The 23,052-nt window shown below is 42.8% G+C and overlaps 1 protein-coding gene across 1 annotated transcript in view; it reads left to right on the top strand.

The window, feature by feature from the left end:
• BRINP2 (BMP/retinoic acid inducible neural specific 2) overlaps window positions 1-23,052 on the top strand; it is a 137,204-nt gene that overhangs the window by 67,730 nt on the left and 46,422 nt on the right. Inside the window, exon 2 of the mRNA XM_006160885.2 lies at window positions 8,700-8,944. Within this exon, the coding sequence (XP_006160947.1) occupies window positions 8,778-8,944 (167 nt within the window). The 5' untranslated portion in view covers window positions 8,700-8,777. The remainder of the gene's footprint in view (window positions 1-8,699; window positions 8,945-23,052) is intronic.

Below are 23,052 nucleotides of genomic sequence, written 5' to 3' on the forward strand. Positions count from 1 at the left end.
AGAGAAAGAGAGAGAGAGAAAGAGAGAGAGAGAGAGAGATTTTCAACAGAGTCTTCATGCTGCAGTCCTCTCTCAAGCCCCACAGTCAGCCAGGATCACAGGAAAATCCCATGTGTTTGGGCAGACCTGGGATGGGACATGAACCCAGGGCTTTCTTATGTGGTCTCCAACATCATGGAACAGCTCCCCTACCACCTGCTCACCATGGCTGGGCCATGGACAATAGGTTTAATGGCAAGCTTTGCAACTTTTCTTTGAGAGGTTCCATTTGACTGACTGTACTTTTCCTTTGCTGGAGAACCCTGGACCACAAGGGGGACTCTAGAGCAGAATATCCTCCCTGGTCTGTCATGCTGACCCTGGCTTTATCACACAAGCTTCTGGCCAAGCCTGATAACTTAGCTCATCTTGCCAAGAAAAGTGCCAAGGACACCCAGCAGGCAAGTATGATGCCTCAGCCACAGACAAATGATTCTGTCCTTGATATATGGAAGGGTGGTTATCACACAGGGAACCCTATAAATTTGAGTCCTGAAAGGTTGGAGCCTACAAAGTCTAATGGCCCCGAAGCTATGTGTGTGGGGGATGTGGGTGTGTGGGTGGGGCTTTTGAAGATTATTAGGATCCTCAAGTCCTGTGTTTGTTCCTGTTCCATGAGGGCAAGGTCTGGATCTGTCTTGTTGACCAATTTACTTCCGTCACCGAGGGCGGCCTTTACGTGTAGATGCTGCTTATTAACTGATTGATTGATTGATGGCCAGGGCTGAGTGGAGATAGTGAGAACTGAGTTACTACTCTCAGAGTCAGAATATCTGCGTCTCACTTCTGCATTCTAGTCAAGTGGCCTCCAGAGATTGCCTTCACTTCTCTCAACCTCCTCTCTTGAAAGGTCTCAAGTTAATGTAAAGAACATTTAGTAAACAGTAATTATGATTGGCTCTTATCTTTGCATAAATGATCATTAACATTGTTAACCTGATTCTATTCGGTGAGAGGTGAGGATATCCAGATCCTCACCAGTTTTAAGTTATTCCCTGACTAGCGGTGGGAACACGCATCAAATGCAGCTTGCCAGTTCTTGGGGGCTGAGGCTGGAGGTTGTGCCATGGAGCCTGGGGAGGGCAGTGACAGCAGAAGTGCCACACCTGTCTGGGTTCCAATGGGGAAGGATGAGCTCTGCAGAAGCCCTGTGGTGTGCAGCAGGAACACAGTTGCAGGGCAAAATCACCATGGTTATTTCCTGTTGAGGCTGGCAGATCATCCCAAAGAAAAGGAAGAATAAAAGTCATTGATCCGAGCTCATAATCCCCATCCCCATCTCTCCTTGCTCTTAAGAATATCATGTCATTTCTCCTATGTACCCTCCCTTTCTACAAAAACAGAAAGTTTTGCATCAAGACATTTTGGATGACAAGAACAAATAACATTTTCTGTGATATATTTTTTTTTTAAAAAAAAAACAATAACAAGCTCAGATTTTATCAAGAAAACATCTCCTTCACAGAGTTGGCCAATTAACCACTTAAATGGCTTGAAAACTTATTTAATGTCACTGCATATTCATTTTATGAAATGTCACTGCTCCAGCAGGCAAAAATTTATGCTTTCGACCTCACTTCTTTTATGCTTCACTCCCTTTCTGAAACACAAAGCCTCCTTCCAAAGAAGACTAAAATCTTAATGACATTCCCCTTAGACACATGCCCCTTCTATTGGCATGGAATTATGGAATTTCAGCCCTGGGCGAAATCATAGGAATCTTATCTAATAATTTTACTGATTACTAAAGTGAAGCTTCTAGAGGGAAGTAATTTGCCAAGGGCACCAACTTGTATGTGGTGACACCTACTTTTTAAAAATAGCTATAAATTATGTAATTGTCCAGGGATGAGTAAACACTATGGAATCTGGGATGGGTAGACTAGATTTGCCACTGAAATATATGCCCCTGTGCAATTCACTTTTTCTATCCTGGCATCAGTGTTTTCATCTGTTAGAAGGGTAATTTTTAGACCTAGCCATGGCAGCTCAGTGGTCACATGCTACTAAGCAATGCTGACAGTCACATGCAAATTTGGAGGTTCAATTTTCAGGTTGACTGGTACCCACTAGATGCTAGAGATCTAGGCTAGCTGGGAAGGCTGGGAGGGAAGATTGTGGTGTGAGACCCTGTTCAAGGTAATTGTCTGACTTTTTCTCTCATGAAATTAATTAATTAAAAAAATGAAAGGGCAATTTTATTTTCTATGCTTCATAAGTAGTAACTACCATACAAACATTAAATGCTCTATACTAGTATTCATTAATGATAATTAATAATTTTATTAATTCTAAGAATTCTCTCACATATTTCACCTTTTCTTCAGGCTTATAACCAGAGCTTAATCAAACACCTAACTCCTCCAAGATATGACCTTTCCTCTACTTTCTTTCAAGGAGGAAACCTTTATGTCTATCTCACTTGCCAAGACTTAGGGCATTAGAGGCCGATGCCTAAATCCTCATGGCTCTATCTTTTGATACACCCAACATACATGGAAATTGAAAACAACAGGAAGACACACCCAAAAGACCTCCAAAAGCCTCCTCAGTGGAGTAATAATCTGAGTGAAGGAGACATAATTTTTTCTAACTCTACTATTTTGAAGATTGTACTGTCTACTTCTCATGTGACCTCATGTATACCTGATTTTCTCTACTGACAAAACTGTGACCCATTTAATTCATGGTTTAAAAAACACATTTGAGCTAATGCACTCAGCAAAGAGTTCATGATTTGTTCTACTCGCATCTTTGGTGCAAAGCTAATCTATTATTTGTTTTGGTATAAAACTGTTATAAGTACACACAAAGTAAATGTAATTATTGGGCTTTCATATGTAAATTTATAAGTTTTTCTCATCAAGGACCTACTTAGCCATTAGTTTAATATACCATCATTACATTAGCAATGTAATGGATATTTACTCACATGGTCAGCTTTAGGACAAGAAAGAAAAATGGAAGCATTAATGGGGAAGGTGCTGTTTTATCTGATGCACATTAGCAGTGCCACCAGAAGCTGTGAGAATTGGGACGGCTAAGATTTGCTTACAGGTTGCTGTTATAGAATTTCTAGTGATATTATTGTGGAGCATAAACAGGAAATGGCCAAAAGCTGTTCCCCTTCAAAGGCCTGCTATTTTTTTTTTTTTTACACAACTGTCAACACAGCAATTATTTTGTCTTTTTTTTTTTTAAGGTGAAGAAATATATTCTACAGATTTTTTTTTTTTAAAGAAAATTTTAGAACCTGTTTGAAACTACTCTTTCTTAAAAAGAGACTTTTTTAGGCAAAATATCTTCAGATCCTGAGAAAAACCAATGAAGCGGAAACCATATGATTCCAAGACCAGGTTTTTCAGAGGAGCAGTCAGCACTGAATTCAGGCGTTCTTGCTGTGCTCAGCAGACTTGGCCCGGCAATCAAAACCATTTGATTCTAAAGCTGATATTCCTATAACCAGGCAGGTTCCAACACATTGTGAGTTCTGAAAAAGCATAATTACAAACAAAAAATGACAAGAAGCACACGTTGACTTAATATAGCTTGCTGCTTTCAAAGAGCACATAGCTTTTTCACCTGTCCTTAGAAAACCCTCAACTGGGAGGTGAGGTGGTGGGTACCACCCCCATATTACAACACAGGATGTTATATACCAAGAAGTCACATGGCTAGACAAGGCTGCATGCTGTCATGGCTCACAATCACCCCTTGATGAAATGCATGGAATTAATTCATCAAATACATTTGAGTACTGACAGTGTGTGAATCAGGTGGGGTTACAAAAATAAAGACATGGCCTCTGACCTAGAGGGGTCCATAAACTAGGTACAGAAGGTGTGGTATGACTACTGAGTTAGGGAAGATGATCAATATCACTCTGCTGAAGAAACTGCTTGCTAGCCTTTTTCTTACACAGAGAGTAACAGATCATTTTCAGGGGAGCATGAAGAATGCTCACCAGGCTAGGCCTTATACAGAATGAGAGAGGGCAAAGTTAGTTGTCTTTTATTAGTCTACACTATTTTTCTATTGCTGTATAAGAAAGCGCCACATGCTTAATGGCATAAAACAAGATGCATTTATTATCTTATAGTTTCTGTGTGTTAGGACTTTGGGTACTGTTTAACTGAATCCTCTGTCCAGGATTTCACACATCTGAAAATGACATGTTGGCCAGGGAAGCAGTACTTCTCTGGGGCTAAGGGCTCTCTTATGTCCTAGTTGGTTTTCTGCTGCTATAACAGAATATCACAGACTGGGTAATTTATAAAGAAAATAGATTGATTTGGCTCATAGTTCCAGAGGCTGTAAAGTCTAAGGACACGATGCTGGCATTTGGTGAAGGCGTTTATACTACATCATCCTATGATGGAAGGCAGAAAGCAGAAGGGCAAGCAAGTGTAAAACAGAGAGAAAGTGGGCCACACTTACCATTTTTATAGGGGGCTCACTGCTATGATAACTAGCCCAATGCCATTAATCTATTCATTAATCTATTCATGAAGGCAGGGCCTCAGGACCTTATCACCTCTTTAAGGCTCCACCTCTCAACACTTCCATTAGAGATTAACTTGTTGTTTTAAGGTTACCATAGTGCACATGCATTTGCCAAAGAAAGACAGAGAGAGACAGTGAAAGGGAAAGTGAGAAATCCCCTCCCCTGCCTCCAAAGAGTATGGCCACACAGAAATCTCTTCTCCTTCATTCTTCTCCTGGGATTTTGAGTGGGCACATACACACACAACCACTGTAATTTTCAAACCACCAGATCTGAGACTCAAATCATGGTTAGCTATGTGAGAGTCTAGTACCTTAATCATCATGCCACCTGTTGGTCTCATAAGATTAAGTTTTTAACATATGAATCTTGGTGGACATACTCAAACCATAGCACCTTCCGAGTTCACATGATTGTTGGTAGAATTTGTTTCTTTGCAGTTGCATGACAGATTCCTTGTTTACTTGCTAAATCTTTTCTGAGGACTTTTCTCAGGTCCAAGAAACCATCTGCAATTCCTTGTTGTATAGTCTCCATAGGTAGTTCACAGCAAGGTTATATGCCCTCTTCTAGGCCAACCAGGACTTGTCTCTGTGACACTTTACTTTCTCTGAAGGGGTGATTAGGTCAGGCCCATCCAGGATACTCTCCTATTTGATTAACTAAAAGTCAACTGAGTAATAATAACTGGATCATCAGAACAATATTCCATTAAACTCAGAGGCTCAGCACACACTTAAAGGGAGAGGGATCACGTGAGATTCACAGGGAGGACATTGGAATGGGGGCTGTTTTAGAATCCTGCATTCTACTCGTCTGTTCACTTCTACTTACTGTGTTTGCTGCTTTGGCCTTCTGTGTCAAATAGCTGCAGTCTCCAAAGTGAACATTCTCTGTTCTTCTCCATCAATATGCTTTTTTTAAAAAAAAAGTAGAGCAATAATTTATAAGAGGAATTCATCACTAATGGTAGAGTTTCAGGTAATGTGATGAGAACTGGCGTTTGTACAGTCAATGCTTAGCGTAGTGTCCAGCACTTAGAAGCCCTCAATTTATGTTTCTTCAATAAGTGAATATGTGAATGATTAAATGAGAAACATTTTGGGCATCCTCATCAGATTTCATCCACATTAAGAAAAAAATACTTACCCTCTCTATGTGCAAGGCTGATTTCCCTTTTTAGTTTTAAGTCACTTTTTTTCCTCTTGATTTAAAAGTAACGCACGCCTATTATAGAACACTTGGGGATTCTCCTTTCTGGGATTTTACTTCTCATATTTAACTTTTTATCCAACTGGAGCTAATTTTCTAATGTTATGTATAAAATATTATTTCTTCTACCCAATTAGTTTATGATGCTTTTTTTTTTACATACAAGTTCTTATACATAATAAGGTTTATTTCTGAGCTATCTATTCTAGTTCATTGATCTGCCTGTCCAATTTGTGTGCTACTATCACCCATTTTAATTATCGGAATTTTATCATGTTTGAAGATCTGGTAGGGTAGGTGATGTCTTATTAGTCTTCTTTCAGTCCCTCTCTCCCCCAGGTCATTAAGCTAGGGTCTCTCTTACTGCCTGCTCAAACTGTCTACACAGCATGGCAGCCTTTGGTCCAATCTGGAAATAGAGAGCCAGCTCTAGGTTTATATTCCACTTCTGCAATTTCTTTGTTCAATCTCTGAGTCCTGATAAAATGTAAACTTATAATGCCTATATAAAAACTTAGGGGTCAGCCCATGGCATGGTGGTTAAAGCACCTAGATCCCACGTGGCCCACAGCATGTTTCAAGTCCAGTGGCTGGAGAAACATATTGGGCATATGTGCATGCATGCCCAAAATCCCAAAAGGAGGGAGAGATGGAGGAGAAGGGTCTGTGGTGTGACCATTCCCCATAAGAGTTACTTCCTCACTTTCTCTTTCTCTCTCTGGCCAATGCATGTGCCCTGTAGCAAATTAAAAAAAAAAAATTAAAAAGCCAAAAAAAAGAAAGAAAGAAAGAAAGAAAGAAAGAAAGAAAGAAAGAAAGCAAAGCAAAGCAAAGCAAAGCAAAGCAAAGCTTACTGTGGCAACCTCTAAGAATCACCCAACACATGGTAGGTGGAGACTACCTGCCAGCTGGAGTGGAGGGATGACTGGGCATACAGCTTCTGCTCCTCAATCCCTGCCAGCAGAGCTGCAATTCTTCTCAAAGCACCCTGTGCAGATGCTGAAAAATGGGTCTGTCACAGTCAGGCCGATCAATCTTTGGGCTCATACTTGGTTTCAGCCTCTATGTAGCCCTTGAACGTTCTCATCGATCCAAGAGAAATCTAGTGATTTTGTAGAACTGGAGCCATCCCAGAGTGCCCTGGGGGACCCTGGAAAGGATGTGAATCGAGTGCTGAGGTCTGCTCTGCCTGCCCTCACAGGAGTCTGGAAGAGCCTGGGAGTTCACGCCCCCTGCTTTGCTTGCAGGGAGTTATCTCTGGGTGTGGGCAACCAGAGATAGTCCTCAAGTCATGGCTATAGGAGCTGAGTTAGTTATTCTGGCTTGCACTGTAATGATTTTGGGGAGGGGAGATAGGCAAGACTCTGACAGCACATGCTAGAAATTAAAGATGGAAGGAATGATTACAGTTCCAAGAAGGCATACAGCTCTGAGCCATGTCTTGCATCTGCCCAGGGGTTCATAAAGGTAACCAGTTGTCTCTGGATGAAGCGCAGGCACTGGAAATTAGAGAGTTGTGACATGGCACAAGGTAGCCCCGAGTTCCAAAGCCCAGGATCTTACTTGTTTCCTAGCATCTTCCTTTCAAATCAGAAAGGGCAGGGCATGTACGCATTCATTTCTTCAAGGAGGGTGTCTGAAGGCCTGCTCTGTGCTCTCAGGAGCTGGAACAGAGGACAGCTGGAAAGGCCCCTGCTCTAGTGGCATTTCCATGCCACCCGATTAGGAGAAAGAGCATGATGGCTATTTTTGTATGGGCCAATCTGCTCTGAAGATGGCAATATCTTAACCTGGTTTCTCATTCTAGCTTAGTCTCTGCATGGCTTTCCATAAAAGAATAGATCAAAATGTTCAAAGCTGGAAGAGGTCTAGATATAATCTAGTCAAGCCTCTCTATTTTCTAGAGGCAACCCTAAACCCAGAGAATCAATTTGCCCAAATTCACTTGGCTTTAGAGATGCAATGATTCCTCAGTGTTCTTCTTTTCTTTCTTTTTAATTATTTTTTGAGACTTTTACTATAAGGCATGTGTGCTCACTAGAGAGACAGATAAAGACAGAGAGATAGAAAGCGAGAAATCCACCCTCCCCGGAGAGATGGTCACACTGCAATTCCTTCTCCTCCATTCTCCTCTGAGGATTTTGAGCACACATGCACACATGCCTGGTGTGAGTTTCAAGCTGACAGGTCTGGGACTCAAACCGCGGTTAGCTATGTGGGAGTCTAGTGCCTTAACCACTCTATTAACTGCTGGCTCTCAACCTCACTACTTTTTTGCCCCATAATTCTCCATCTGTAAAATGGAGTTGCCTGCCAAACTGCAATACTAAAGGTTATGTGGCCAACCATGGGATCAGATCTCTAGTCACCCTAAAACATACATGGTGCATATGTGCCCAGGACCCTGACAAGCCAAAGGACTGGGGAAAGGGGACTGCCATTGTGACAAGACCCTGTTGAGAGTGTCTATCTTTCTCTCCCCTTTTTAAAGAAAAGAAATAAAATAAACTCGAAAAAAAAAAGTGGGTTTCTTCTACCTTACATCAAGGTCTAGAGGTAACACACAGTTTATGTGTCAATTGCAGAAATATATTGAACACTTTTGAGAGAAGCAGACAGGACGGATGTTGTCGCTGAGTCCAGGAAGGAAACATGGAGACAATACAGCTTAAGGGTTAAGAGCCAGGAGCCCTGAGTTCAAATTCTAGTTTCATCTTTTAGTAGCCCCATGTCTATAAAATGACAATAGCGTTTCCTCCTAGGTTTAAGAATGAAATGAAATAATATACACCGAATGCTTCGATTAACTCTGCCTCCAGCCAAGCTTTGCTACCAGGATAAAGGATTTCCAGAATGGGCTGTTCCATGGTGTTTGGTGCTCGCAGGCCCTTGGGGTGAGCGAGAACCGGGTGCCCAGCTGACACCTTCTTCTGTGCTCTTTCAGTTCCGCAGCCCGGGGAGAAGCAGCACCGAGCGGGAGAGCGTGGCGAGAGAATGAAGAAGCCAACCGCCTGGGAGAAGCATGAGGTGGCAGTGCGGCACTCGGCTTAGAGGGCGGCGGCCGGCGGCCGCCCCGTGGGCAGCCCTGCTGGCTCTGGGCCTGCCCGGCTGGGTGCTGGCCGTGTCGGCCAACGCCGACTTCATGGAGCGCTTCCGCCAGGGATTCACCACCAGGTACAGGATCTACAGGTGAGTGGGACCTCCCCAGAACCCACCCTGGGCAGGCCCCGCCAGACAAGGCCTCAGACTGAACCCGAGGTGGATGCGGGAGGAGCACCAAGCAGAGAAATAGCCTACCATGTTTTTTTTTTTTTTTTTATTAAAGAAAATAAACATACAAGCTGGAAAACCTGCTGATGCCTCCTGGGGAACTTAGCAAAAGGGTTTCTATTTATAGCCTGTGCCGCTTATAAATTGAGGACAAATCGGGAGGCATGGAGTCAGCGTGTGGCTCCTGCTGCCTTAGGAGGTCAGAGTCAAACGCTGGGGCCGGGTTTTAACTAATGGGTTAGATAATTTTATGAGTTGTAATTACTTAGACATGCAAAGGAAGGAAGGGCAGCTCCAGGTCCCACATGAAGAGGCCTGGGAAGCCCTGAAAGGGTCAGGGACAAACCTGCCCTCACCCTGGTCAATGCCACAGGCTCAGCAGGCCTTGATGGGAGAAGTGGACTGCACCTCCTGGCCCTTTAGGCACATCCCCCAGGAGCATGGCAGCTGAAAGTCAAATCTGAGACCTGTCTGGAAGTCTGAGGAGGGATCAGCCAGGCACAACAGCAGCAGGACTGTGCATGAATTCAGACCTCCCATCCCTCTGCACTGTTGCCTCCTAGCCCTCTCTTTCCTTTCCTCCTCACCTTATCCACATATTTAGACAACCCTAGACCCTTTGCTGATTTTTTTTTCTTTTTTTCCATGGTATTTTTCTTTCTTTCTTTTTTTTTTTTTTGGTTTTTGGAGAGGTTTTTGCTCTAGGGTGTGTGCACTTGCCAGAAAGACAGAGAGAGAGAGAGAGAGAGAGAGAGAGAGAGAGAGAGAGAGAGAGAGAGAGAGAGAGAGAGAGAGAGAGAGAGAGAGAGAAAGATAGAAAGCGAGAAATCACCCCCCAGAGGGGATGGTCACATCGCAATCCCTTCTCCTCCATTCTCCTCTTGGGATCTTGGGCATGCATGCACACGCGCCCGGAATGAGTTTAAGCCACCGGGTCCGGGACTCGAACCGCGGTTGTCTATGTGGGAGTCCAGTGACATAGCCATTATGCTAACTGCTGGTCCCATATTTTCTAATTACAAATTAATTTCTAATGCAAAAAATCTATATAAATAAATAAAAGGAAGAAAACTTAAAAAGCACACAGAAAAACAAGAACACAAAAATCACCCATCCTTGTGGCATCTAGAGGTTGCTACTGTTACCTTTTCAGTATTTGCATTTCTAGTCCTATGTACATTCTATTTTGGGATCCCTTGCTAGACTTACCACTTAGCATGCTTTATGTAAATTACCTCATTTAATCAAAAAACTCTGTGTCAGGACAATTTTTCTCTTCTTTTAAAAAATTATTTTATTTATTATTTTAAAATTTGCTACAGGGCACATACTCTCACCACAGAGAGAGGCAGAGAGAGGGAAAGTGAGAAGCAAGCCACCAGGATTAGGACTTGAACCATGGTTGACCATGTGAGAGTCCAGTACCTTAACCACACACCACCTGCTGGCTCTCTTTTTACAGATGAAAAAATTGAAGCCCAGAGAAACTGAGCAACTTGCAAAAGAGCACACAGCTAGAAAGGAGCCATGGTTAGCTCTGAAGTAGTGAGATTTAGAGTCTGGGTCCTTGAAATGTATTGAGGGACATTTTTCTTCTTCTGAGAGTCATTTGATTTGTTTATTTATGTTTAACTTCTGCAATAACCTTGTAACCTGCTTAGGTTAATATCAAGAGATCAAAAACAAGGTTTGGGGGGCATTCGGCACTAGAGGATTCCCAAATGTTAAAAGAACAGCCATTTGTAGAAGCCATTTGGCTCACAATTCCTACACTCAGAAGTGACAAAGGGGCAAGATCAGATTTGAGGGGCTGCTACTTTGTGGCTCCAGAGGCACACAGAAACAGAATCTCATGTTCAAGAACAGCCTGCCAAGCATTCCTTTCAGAAGCCATTTCTCTTCCACTGTGCTGAGATCCAGTCTGGTGCTAGAAGAGATTGAAGCTCATACTCCCTGCTTCAGTGGCTCTGGTCCACACCAGTCTCCAAAGACTACAGCGGAAATTCACACAGTCACTGAGGCAGAGAGCGCCAACTCAGGCTGAGAGAGGCTGAGCTAACACCTGCTCAGGTAGAGCTGAGGAGTAAGAGGTACAGAGCAGAGGGTGAGCTTGGCTCTCAGTATATATATATAAGATTCTAGACGTATGCCCCACAGATTTTTTTGTAAGACAAATTCAGGGTCTTCCTTCTCTTTGTCAAAGGATTTCACTTTTCCTTCATTCTAAAAAAAAAAAAAAAAAAAAAAAAAAAAAATCAGATAATCCACTCTAGAATGTGTTTTAAGTAGTGAATCCCCCCAGTCCAGTAAAATAAGATTTAATTTACCTTAGACATTTCAGTTTATCCCAGATCTCACAAGAGCACTGTTATTACCAAAAATAATTTTTAAAAAGTGTATTGGAATGGAAGTCAGGCTGGGAATCCTAACACTGTTATCTACTTCGAAGTGCTGTAGGAGTTACAGGAAATAAGCCACCGATTTCCTTTTCCTTTCGGTAGATTTTTCTTGTCATCAAGTCCTGGTCCCAAGTCTGGATAGCCTGGTAGCCACTTAACGACGGGCGGCAGCTCAGGGCTGGCCCATAGGGAGAGTCTGTAATCACTCCTGCACCATCAACCGTTCTATCAGTGGTAATGGTTTTCTGATCATTTAATGTGACAAGCTCTTACACTGTGCCATTCTGCTTCTCTGGGGTCAGTTATTGCACATGAACCTGTACTTGGGGAAACAGTAACCAGTCATTCTGACAGGAATGCAGTATTCTGATTTGTGACCCTTTGGTGCGGCAAAGAGAATGGTCACATGCCGCTGCTCCAGGAGGACTCTGGGAGTGTTGCCTTTAATTATTAAGGAAAACAGCAGTTCTGTGGATCCTTGTAGGGTTCTATGTTATCCCAGTGGAAATTCACATTATCCTTTTCCCTTATGTGTCAAGAAGTAATGTCCTCTGGCAAATCTGGAACCTTAGATATGCTGACTAAATCTGGTTACACAACTGGTGAAACATACATGGAAGTCATCCCCAAATGTCTCTCCTGTTATCCAGAAGAGCAGAGGGAGAAAAAGCTTACAGAGAGAGCAGAATGCTTTATGGGGAAATAGTGGGCCTTAAAAAAAATCAGTGTTTCATTTTATTCTTTAAGATATCAGATGGTGAGGGGATCAGCAGTTGGTGTAATGCCTATGTTGCTAGACTCCCATGTAGTCGACCGTAGTTTGAGTCACGGACCCAGTGGCTCAAACTGACACCAGACATGTGTGCGTGCATGCCCAAGATCCTGAGAGGAGAATGGAGGAGAAGGGATTGTGGCAAGTCCATTCCCCTGGGGGGTGATTTCTCGCTTTCTGTCTCTCTGTCTCTGTCTTTCTGGTGAGCGCATGCACCCTGTAGCAAAAACTCTTAAAAAATAATAATAAAAAGAAAAGAAAAGAAATCAGATGGTGGGACTAGTAGATGGTGTAATGGCTACATCACTGGACTCCCACATGGCTGTCCATGGTTCGAGTCCCAGACCGAATGGCTTAAAGCTCACACCAGGCCCGTGTGTGTGTGTGTGTGTGTGTGTGTGTGTGCCCAGAATCCCGGGATGAAAATGGAGGAGAAGGGATTGTGACACGGCAATCATCTCTGGGGGTTGATTTCTCACTTTCTGTCTCTCTGTCTCTATCTCTTTGGTGAGTGAACACGCACTATAGCAAAAATCTCTCTCTTAAAAAAAAAATCAGGTGGTATCCATATAAGAAAGGGGAAGGACTGTGATAGAGGAGAGTAAGACTTCCCAGTGGGACCAGAATATTTGTTGTAGAATCTCTCAAGTCCTCTTAGACAACAAGGAAGAGACCTTTTCTCCTTTTAGCTATTAAGCAGATCACAACTATGGCTCAATAAGGTCCTAATTACATCTATTAACTCCAAATTACACCCATTCTTATTTGAGTATCTCACTTTGAGGACATGACAAGTCATTCTAGAATAGCTTGAGTCTTTCTAACTGTAGACCCCTAAAAGTTGTTGTCCCCCCTACAAATTTATATTCATGTAGGCATAGATAATTAAGAGTGGAGGCTCTGAAGCCGGGTTGCATGGGTTCTAATCCTGGAGCTGCAGGTTACTACCTTTATAATGTTGGGAAAATTACTTAATTTCCTGATTCCCCAATTTTATTATTTGTAAAGAAATAATAGTCCCACCTAATGAGTTATGTGAAAATTGAATGAGTTGATTGATTTCAGATAGTAGAACAGTGCTTAATAAATATTATCTATTATTATTAGAACATTCTCAATGAACATTAGCCTATGCAAGAATGACTTTGAGATGAGAATCATGGGTGGTATCTTTGTGTCAATGTCTGTTAAGAGCTTAGCATTTGAAGATCCGTATTAGAAGGGGGAATATTGTTCTCTTGCTTTCCTTTTTTAAGCATATTGACTCCTACCCCTCAGTCTAGCTCTTTGCTGGGCAGGGACTTTGACTGAAGGATGATGGAATCTTCTCTGAGGCACAATCATACCACCTCGTGGGGACCTAGGACAGAAAGATGGTTTCCAGCATATGCCAGAGTTGCCACAGGTAAAGCTCTTGCTCCTAACATCAGGGACTGCTAACTGAGCAGGCCTTTTTTAGGCATCTCCTCAGAAGCCGGACACTGCCAGTTTCCTACTCTCAAGGATAAAACACTTCCATGTAAGAAAAGAGAAGTACAACACTGTGAAGGATACGTTGTTAAGAGAAAAAAGATAACATTTTGTCTAAGCCCTCCTAAATGACACATGATCCAGGTGGGCTTAGACATCTCACCAATTTTGGCAAGCTTTAAACTTCATTGACAAACCTCTCAGCATGTTCCATAGCCCTGTCAGACCAACATTTGAGCATTTAGCCCACTTCTCAGACACTGTCTCTTAAGAGCAGCAATCCTGGCTCCAGTTCTACTTGTAACCACGTAAGCTCTCTCCATTGCTGCAGTCTATAGCCCCCACTACGGCAAACATGAAGTGATCAACCTCTCACAGCAGCCCTGTAAGGCAAATGGGGGCTGTTAAGATCTGAAATGGACTTGTTCAAGGTCAGGGAGGTAGCCAGTCACAGCCAGAAATAGTACTCAGGGCTCCTGACTTGAAGTCTCCTGTTCATTACTCCCAACCACGCCACTTCCTTGTGACTGGTAAGTGCATCTTCATCATGACACGCCACCTAATCAGGCACCTAAATTGAACTGATGCAAATGTAAATATGGTTTCTCGAAACACTCTAGCGGTAATGTTCCATTCTCTCTTTGCTACAAATCAAAGTAATGAGCAGTCTGTTTTTTTTTTTTTTTAATTTCTTTTTGTATTAAGGTTTTAATAGAGAGATAATCATGGGATTGGAAAAAATCCAAGGCACTAGGATAAAACACTTAAAACTTGGAAAGAATAAATTAAAATTAAGAGTGAAAGTTAGATATGATCCAGAATGATGAGTGCAACATGGTGGTCAGAGAAGGAAGGCAGATGTGTTTTGAAATCTTAACCTTAGCTATTATCACTCCATTTCTAGCTACCTTCTTTCTTTTTTTCTTTTTGAGGAAGAAAAGGTATGAGGATAGATTAGAAATATTTCACAAAGGAAACAAAACAATAGAATAAATTGAATAAATACCTTCATTAAGATCAAGGAACATCATATTCTGGGAAAAGTTTGCAAGTATCTAGAACCAAAGTGGAAAATAGAACAAAGTTGAAATCCACTTTGTGGCAGGCATGCAGGGAGAGAATTAGATGGCATGGTGAATGACAGCAGTTAAGGCAAAAGCGTTTTTCAGCAGACAGTAACCCAAAAGTCTGTTTGGAATTCATCAGGATAAAAAGTAATATGTGATGGAAACAAACAACAGGCACAACCAAATATTTGATCTATACAAATCAAAGTGTGTAGTGTGGGCCAGCAGCACAGGCTTTGCCTCAGGACTCGCCCCAGACCTGCCTGTGAACCAGTTCTCCAGATGAACACCCTGGCATCAAAGTTCAAGGAGTGCTGTGGTTATACTAAGTGTTTGAAGATGGACAAGGGTGTCAGGATGAGCAGAATGGAGAAGAGACGGCTTCATGAAAAGGAAGCCTTCACATTCCCTACAAAGCATTGGAGGTAGTGAGAATATTTACAGGAGAGATTCCAAATGAGATAGAATAGTCGTCAAGGGAGGTTAAATTCAGGAGTTATTAGCGCCAAGGCACATGAACTCATAAGCATACGTACAGCAGCTGGGAGATAAGTTTAAAAGCAGAAAAGGCTGGAGGGCCTAGCGGCAGCCTGTGGGTGCCTCCTGGGAGATGGGGAGGTGGGGAAGCAGGAGCAGCTGTGGAAGTAATCACAGGAGGAGCCCAGAGCTGATTTATCATCCGGACCACGTCTCACTGACTAACAAATACTGATTTGGATAAACAGTGAACCCTGGGAGAGGCACCATCTCCAATTAAGAGATCACAATCCACATAAATAAACGGCAACCAAAGGCAACCTCCGGCTGCCTAGGTAAATCCCAGTGATTTCCTAGGTGTTCATTACAGCTACAGAGGTAGAGAAAGGCTATGTTACCATGCGGCTGCAGCGCTCCAAGGGGAGCATAGCTCTCAGGTGGGCGGGAAGGGCAAGGAAGGAGGTTAGCTCTTCTGGAGAAACTAGCAGGACCCCAGAAAACTGACTAAACTCTGATTCTCATTAGGTTTACAGTTTGACCACCAGGGAGTTTGTTGGGATAGAAGGAGAGAAAGGAATGACACACAAGCTGGTCTTGCGACTCAAATTGGAGCAAACTCATAAGCAACATAGCAATTTTGGTCACAGGCACTATTTCTCAGTCCACAAGAGTGAGGAACGAGAGAGGGACAGAACAAAATGCTGAGAAGTTGCTTTAATCCAGAGTGTAGTGCTGGGGCCAGTAGCTAGAGGACCCAGAATCCACATGGCTAACCACAGTTTAAGTTCTTGCCTGGTGATATGTGTGTATATGTGTGTGTATATATATATATATACACACACACACACATATATTTAAAGAGAGTTTTACTATAGGACGTTTGTGCTTTCTGGAGACACAGAGAAAGGCAGAGAGAGAGAGAAAGTGAAATCACTCTCCAGAGGGAATGGCCTCACTGAAATCCCTTCCCCTCTTGGGATTTTTGGCATGCACTCACATGCACCTAGCATGAGTTTCAAGCCACCAGGTTTGGAACTTGAACTGCGGTAGGCCATATGGGAACCCAGCACCTCAACAACTACGCCTGCTGGCCTTATGCCCAGAGAGTTCAAGAGGGGATTTCAGTGTAACTACATCCCATTGGGAGTGCTTTCTCTCTCGTTGTCTCTCTCTCTCTCTCTCTCTAGTGTATGCACACTCTCTCTGGCAGTTGGGAAAAAAAAAAGGAATCCAGCGCTGGCTAAACATCTAGTCCTCTGGCACCTCTTCTGGATTGGAGCGCCAGCATAAGGCACTTCAAACCTTCACTCAGTAATTTCATTCCAGAAGTATTTGGAAGATGAGCGCCAGCATGTCCTTGTCTTTGTGCGAACTCTCGTTTCGATCTCTGGTGGGGAAACATACCAGTCCAGCACAGCAGACTTCTATGAAGTCCCTCTTGTGTGTGTAGCAGAACTGAATGACAAAGTGTTCTCTCTTGGAGCAAGGAAAATAGCACACAAATGACTACAATTCATGACCATAACAGAGACATTCATTCACTAAATAAGCAGGAGGTGCTGTCTAAAAGTTCATAGAAAATGTGTGTTAAAAACCTGTGCATGGATTTCCATTTTTGCACCAAAAAGTGTACTTTAATTCCATTTTTTCCCGTGAACTTTTTGAAGTCTCCTCAAATATTTGAGGGTGTCAACTTTGTACTTGTTGTTCCACTAGATACTGACAATAAACCATGAAAAAGGTGAATAGAGCTTTTTGACCTGATGGAACTAATAGTACTTACATTCGGAGAAAGTGCTAGATTACTTTGCACAGAAAAGCCAAAGAAAGCTGGAAACCAATAGATGACTGGAAACTCTCCAGGAGGAGGCTGGTGGAATCATGTTGTTGACACAGAAACAGTCTAATCAAAGGTATGGAAGCACAAAATATAGTTTAGGAACTGAGCTGCCAGTCCCATGGGTATAAGATGAGTGTCAAGAAGTGCATAACTTTGCCTCTCCTTTTCCTGGTCTTCTCAAGTGGTTATTTCCGCCATATCCTGTCCCTCCAAATATCTCTTATACTAATTGCTACCAGAATACAATTTCTTTCTTTCTTTTTTCTTTTGTAACAAGTTGTTTATTTAATTTAAGTTACCATTATTAATTTTATCTTATTTATTATTATTATTATTACTATTAATTTGCTGTAGGGCACATACACTCACCAGAGAGAGAGAGACAGAGAGAAAGTGAGAAAGCAAGCCACCAGGTCCAGGACTCAAACCATGGTTGCCCATGTAGGAGTCCAGCATCCTAATTACCACATCACCTGCTGGCCCCCCAGGATGCAATTTTAAAAATCTTTCACATGGAGGGGCCTGTCATTTTCCAGCATTAGAGGTAAATAAAGTAAAAATAATTGCCCATATGAAGAGGGTAGGACCAAAGGAGATTTTTTCTGTTTCTACTTTGGAAAAATGGAGTGTAAACACTCACCTAATGAAAACATGGTGAGCAGTTCAGATGAAAATCTACTATCACTTATGCTTTAAAAATTGCATTTTCAGGATAAGCATATCACACCTTGCATTTGCTCATTTGGTCCTATCCCAAGTATTAGGTCATAAGGAAAGTCGTGACATATTTTTCTAGGTTTTGCTATGCAAAAATGCATCAAGACTTCCCTAACAACTCAATATTTAGGGAGAACCTTCTTTGTGCAAAACATTATTCTGAGCACTGCAGTAGGATGAAGAAAACATGACCCCACTGATTTCTGGATCAGCAATCCAGTTTGGGTGACAGCATGTATGCTGAGATGTAATTTGGAATCTAGCCCCTCAAGTGCTAGGGAGAAGAAAACATTCAATATATTCTCAATGATAGATAAATTTGGTCCTTGAATGCTGGATCAAAATGAATGCTTAGGATGCCAGTTCCAAGTTCTCCAGGACACAATGACTCTCGTCCCAAATGTTCCCATGACTTTTAGGGCTACACCCACGTTAGCTGCCCTGACTTAAGATAAGATTGCAAAGATGGTCTGTGAAGAGAAAATGTAAAAATAACAGTTTGCAAGAAAGGAAGGAGCACCCAGGACAGCCAGGGGAGAAGGCAAGATTGGTTTTGTTTTCTGATGAGATTTAGTAGAGAGATTTTGAGTCAGTCAGGCAGAGAAGAAGAGGATTAATTTTTGCTTTCAGAAATAATTAATTTTATTCATGAATGAATTGCTACTTAGAGATGTGTATGTGTAGAAAAGAGTGAGGTAGCTTTTCACTGGAACCTGTCACTCCAATGCAAGCGGTCAGGGACAGGGGCTAGTCATGTGGTCTCTCTCTCTCTCTTTATTCTCTTGAAGAGGAGAGTTTTTTTTCTGGGTCAGAGATTCTCATTTTTTCTTTTTAATTCAGCTTCTGCCACATTTCTCCCACCTCAGATCTTCCCACATCTCCCACAAGGAAACTATTTCAGTACATGGAGCTTAGAACAGTGAAGCGGCACGTGGTGGGATATTTCTTCATTCAGCACATATTTACTGAGATTCTGGGTGTGCGGGCTGCTCCACTAGTGCTGGGGACATAGCCATGACGGGACACAGCCCAGGCCTCAGGGAGATCTGCCCTCGAGGAAAACCCATGCAAGCAGATGACTAGAAATGGCTAAGGTCTTGGCGCAGTACCAAGGGCTGTGTGAGAGGAGTTTGGTTCTTGTGCCAATCACACGCATTCCCCTCCAAGATTCAACAGGAGAGTCTGTTCATAGGTCCTCTAAGCACACTAACTGCAGATGAAGGTTTGGATTTGAGTCTGGGATGGGGATTCTAATCCTACTCTCATACCCCTGCCTCACATTAAAGATGACTGAATCTCACTGTTCATCTGACTGATTTGCCCAATCCTAAGTGGAGCAAGAGTAGAGAAGACATTACTGGGCCTGCAGAATGAGGAAATCTGCAGAAGGGTTGGGCAGAGGACCTCAGAAAGCACTTGGCCAAGTGAGATGAGAGGAAGAAGAAATGCTTAGAGGGGCTACCCACTTGAAAGCATTTAGGTCCAAGAGACAAGAGCCTCTGTAACCTGGGATCTCCATGCCTGGACTCTACACAGCACTGAGACGTGGATCCAAACATCAGGCTCTCACCAGTCTCCCTAACTTTCCCATGGGAAGGAAGGAATAAGAAGGCAAAGAGGTTCTGAAAGGGCAAAAGCACTGGCCAAAGCTTCAGTTTAACTAAAGGAAAGACAGCAAAGGATTCTGTCTCTACTGTGAAATATCAGTAACATTATTAACAACAGCTAATATATGTACAATGCTTACGATATGCCCAACATTTTACTAAGTGCTTTATAAACATCAATTTAAATTTCCTAAGAGCTACAAGGGTGTGCTCTTTGTACACCCACATTACAGATGAGGGCACTGAGCGTTAGAGGTATCACACAACTGGTAGGAGGAAGAGCCAGCATGCAACCCAGAAGATGGGGGACCTGACTATTCAGTGAGTATTGTTTAATCAAATAAATCATCCGGGCCTTGGTTACTTAATGTTCCAAGTGAAATGGCACCTCCAGATGTCCCCCTGCCCCTATGCTCTCTGCCCCTTTGTTTTTTGGTTTCCCTGTAGATCTTTGGGCTACAGAAGGCAGGCCTAGAAGTAGGAAGTGGCAGGCCAGTGGCTCATCCTACTCAAAGACTATGTAGTCCTCCTTTTCCGGAGAGTTCTCCATCTGCACTTGGACTCTGGGGACCCAAGTGGGAGGAAGCCACAGACAGATCTTGCAAAAACAATGCACCCCAGTGAATTCTGTGTATGCATTGGCTTTGCACTGCCGATGTGATCCTACAAGAGTGCAGTGTAAGTCAAATATCTGCAAATTGAATCCTCTACTGGAAGGACACTTGATGCCATTTCAAAGATGCAGTATCTTTTTTATTTATTTATTTTTTTTGCCCAGCAATGGATAGAAATTCAGTGTTAAGTCAATCTCTAGCACCTGACTTTAGGATCAAGTAGATACTGATTTATAAATACACGTGGCCACTTGGAAATTTTATTTTTTAAGAAATATTTTCATAAGCCAGAAGAAACCTTCAATGCTGCAAATAACCTCTGATGATTAAGGTATTTAGTTAAAGTTGTATTTTCTTACAGTATTGGCATATGCTCGGGGCAGTCTGCCTTCACAGCCAGAGCACACTATGCAGTAAGATAAAGCAGTGAGGGACCAGCAGAGAGCATAATGGCTACATCGCTGGACTCCTATGTAGTCGACCGTGGTTCGAGTCCCAGACCCGGTGGCTTAAACTTACGCCAGGTGCGTGTGCGTGTGTGCCCAAGAACCCGAGAGGAGAATGGAGGAGAAGGGATTAAGGTGTGGCCATCCCCTCCAGGGGGTGATTTCTTGCTTTCTGTCTCTCTGGGTCTTTCTGGCAAGCACACAAGCCCTATAGCAAAAACCTCTCAAAAAAAAAAAAAATAGATAAAGCAGTGAAAGAGACCAAGCTGGGATTTCCGAGTGATGCCCTCACTTGTAGATTAGAAGGAAAATTTAAAGTCACCTATTTCAAACCCAGTATAGACAACCACTCTATAGCTTTGGCTTGAGGAGGTCCAGCTATGAGGTATTCACTGAAGCCAGCTTCTATAGAATAGCCTAAAATGTTATAAAGAACTTTTTGAAATTGAATCATAGTCTTTCTTCCCATAACTTCCACTTACTGGTTCTGACTCTACTTTCTCTTACTTGTCTAGAATAAGTCGAATGACTTCTCCTTTACTGGTGGGAGGAGAGGCAGATTAGAGCTATTATAACCAGAGAATGTTTGGGGAAAGATTCAGAAATCTAGCAGAATGCCCTGTCGTATCTTCCACCCTGCACCTGCTTAATGTGCCATAATTCTGCCACCCTGCCAGGCTGTTTCCTTAGCCCAGAAGTATGCCTCTTTCCTCCTTTTCTTGAAAAAAGCAAACAAACTCTAGACATAAGAATGAGTGGGAGTGAGCAAGAATCTCACTGGCTGGGCTGAAAGCCCTGGGGGGAGAAAGATGAGGTAGGCAGAACAGCACTGCACCATGGCCTTGTTACAAGCCCCGGTACCCAGGAGAATTCTCATTTTCCTGTGTGCCAGGAGTACTGGTGCCTCACCTGGGGATATTCTAGTGACGGAGGAGGGACAGGAAGGGAGACTCTTAGGGGAGTCCGTACTCCTGGATCCACAGAGGCATGTAAACACCTAGTGATCCCTCGACATGGGTTACGTTGTTGGTTTACTAGTAACGGGGATAAACTTTATCACTGTAAGTCCATTTCTTAGGAGACTTGTTCTGTCTATGTTCTAAATTGTCAATTCTGATAAAGAAAAAAAAGGGCATGGAAAAGAAGGGGAGCCTCTGAAAGTCCTTGAACATTGGCCTGGTTCAACGAGATACTCAAATGCCACACAAGAAACATGACTGCGGAGGCTGATAATACATTCACTGTCTTCTGCAACCACTAAGTAGAGCTCTGAGCATTTTGGTGGCTGTATACCACAGCCAGGTCAGAAGATGAAGTCTGAGAACCACAGGTTTATTAGCCTGGGACAAGAGGCCAAAGCTGCAGAGACGGCGTCTGGGTGTGTAAGGAGGCCTGGTAACATCAGAGAGCGGCTCAGAGCCAAGTGATGCCTGCACCTGTGAACTGGAAGGGAACTTTGAAATGACCTATTTCCCCCCCAGTAGAGAAGACTGCTCTACAACCCCTGTCCCACTTCAAGAAGGCGGTCCAACAGCTTTGGCTTGAGCAGATCCAGCCGTGAAGTGTTCACTGAGGCCAAAATGCTCTAAAGCTCTTTCTGAAATTGAATCATAGTCTTTCTTCCCATAACTTCCACTTACTGGTCCTGACTCTGCTTTCTCTTATTCTCTAGAATAGGTAAAATGGCCTCTCTTTCACAACAGGTCTCCAGATATTTGAAAACAGTTATTATTCTCCCTGGTTCTCAGGCTTGTTAGCACTCTATAACTCCCTCCAGAGGTTCTTTTTTCTCTCTTCCTCACTCCTGTAATATCCTCTTACATTTTCTCTCATAAGCTGGCCTTGTTTCTCCCCCCAACCCCCAACTCTCCCTTTTCCATCTTTCTTTATAAAGAAAATATATAAAATTTACTTTGACATAAGGTTTTCTTCCTAAATCAATTCTGGCTCCTAGGGAGCTTGCTTGCTGGCTCACTTTTCAAAGTACTCAAGAATTTTGTCATGGATCAATATCCATTCCCCATTTTCAAGCTTCTCAGATCAGACATCACCCTCTCCACAGACTTCTTGAACATCTAGCATTCTATCTGCAGTTCTCCAAGAGCCGCCATCATGGTCCCAAGTTGCAGGCGTACCTCCAGAGAGGGCGACTGTCCTCTGGAATTGGAGCATCGGGGTTTCAAGGAAAGTTGGGAGGTATGTGGGGATTGTGTTGGGAGAATATAGGTTTTTTTATTCAAGTGAAATGTAGGACAATACACTGACTCCTCAGCTTCACAGAGAAATGTATCCACCTCCTGTGGGGTTTGATTTTGTGCATTTAGATTTAGTTTCTATGATAAAAATACGGCCAGAACTGAACTCATCATGTGTCCTCCTACACGCGCTGTGTTTCCTCTATTCTTTGTCGAGCTTCCTGGTCTGACCAGCCACCAGCTGCTGTTGCTCCTGCCTCCTTTTCATCCCCGTCCCCATCTGAGTTCTGTGGCTTCCATCTCAAAAATAGTCTTTCCAATCCAGCTTCATCTTTCTTCTTCTGGCTTCATCATTTACCACTTGCCCTTTTCTCACTTCTTTTTTTTTTTTTTTTTTTTTTGAAATTTTTTTCTTTATGGGCG

Source organism: Tupaia chinensis, unplaced genomic scaffold, assembly GCF_000334495.1.
Source record: "Tupaia chinensis unplaced genomic scaffold, TupChi_1.0 Scaffold000710_1, whole genome shotgun sequence".
NCBI lineage: Eukaryota > Metazoa > Chordata > Mammalia > Scandentia > Tupaiidae > Tupaia > Tupaia belangeri.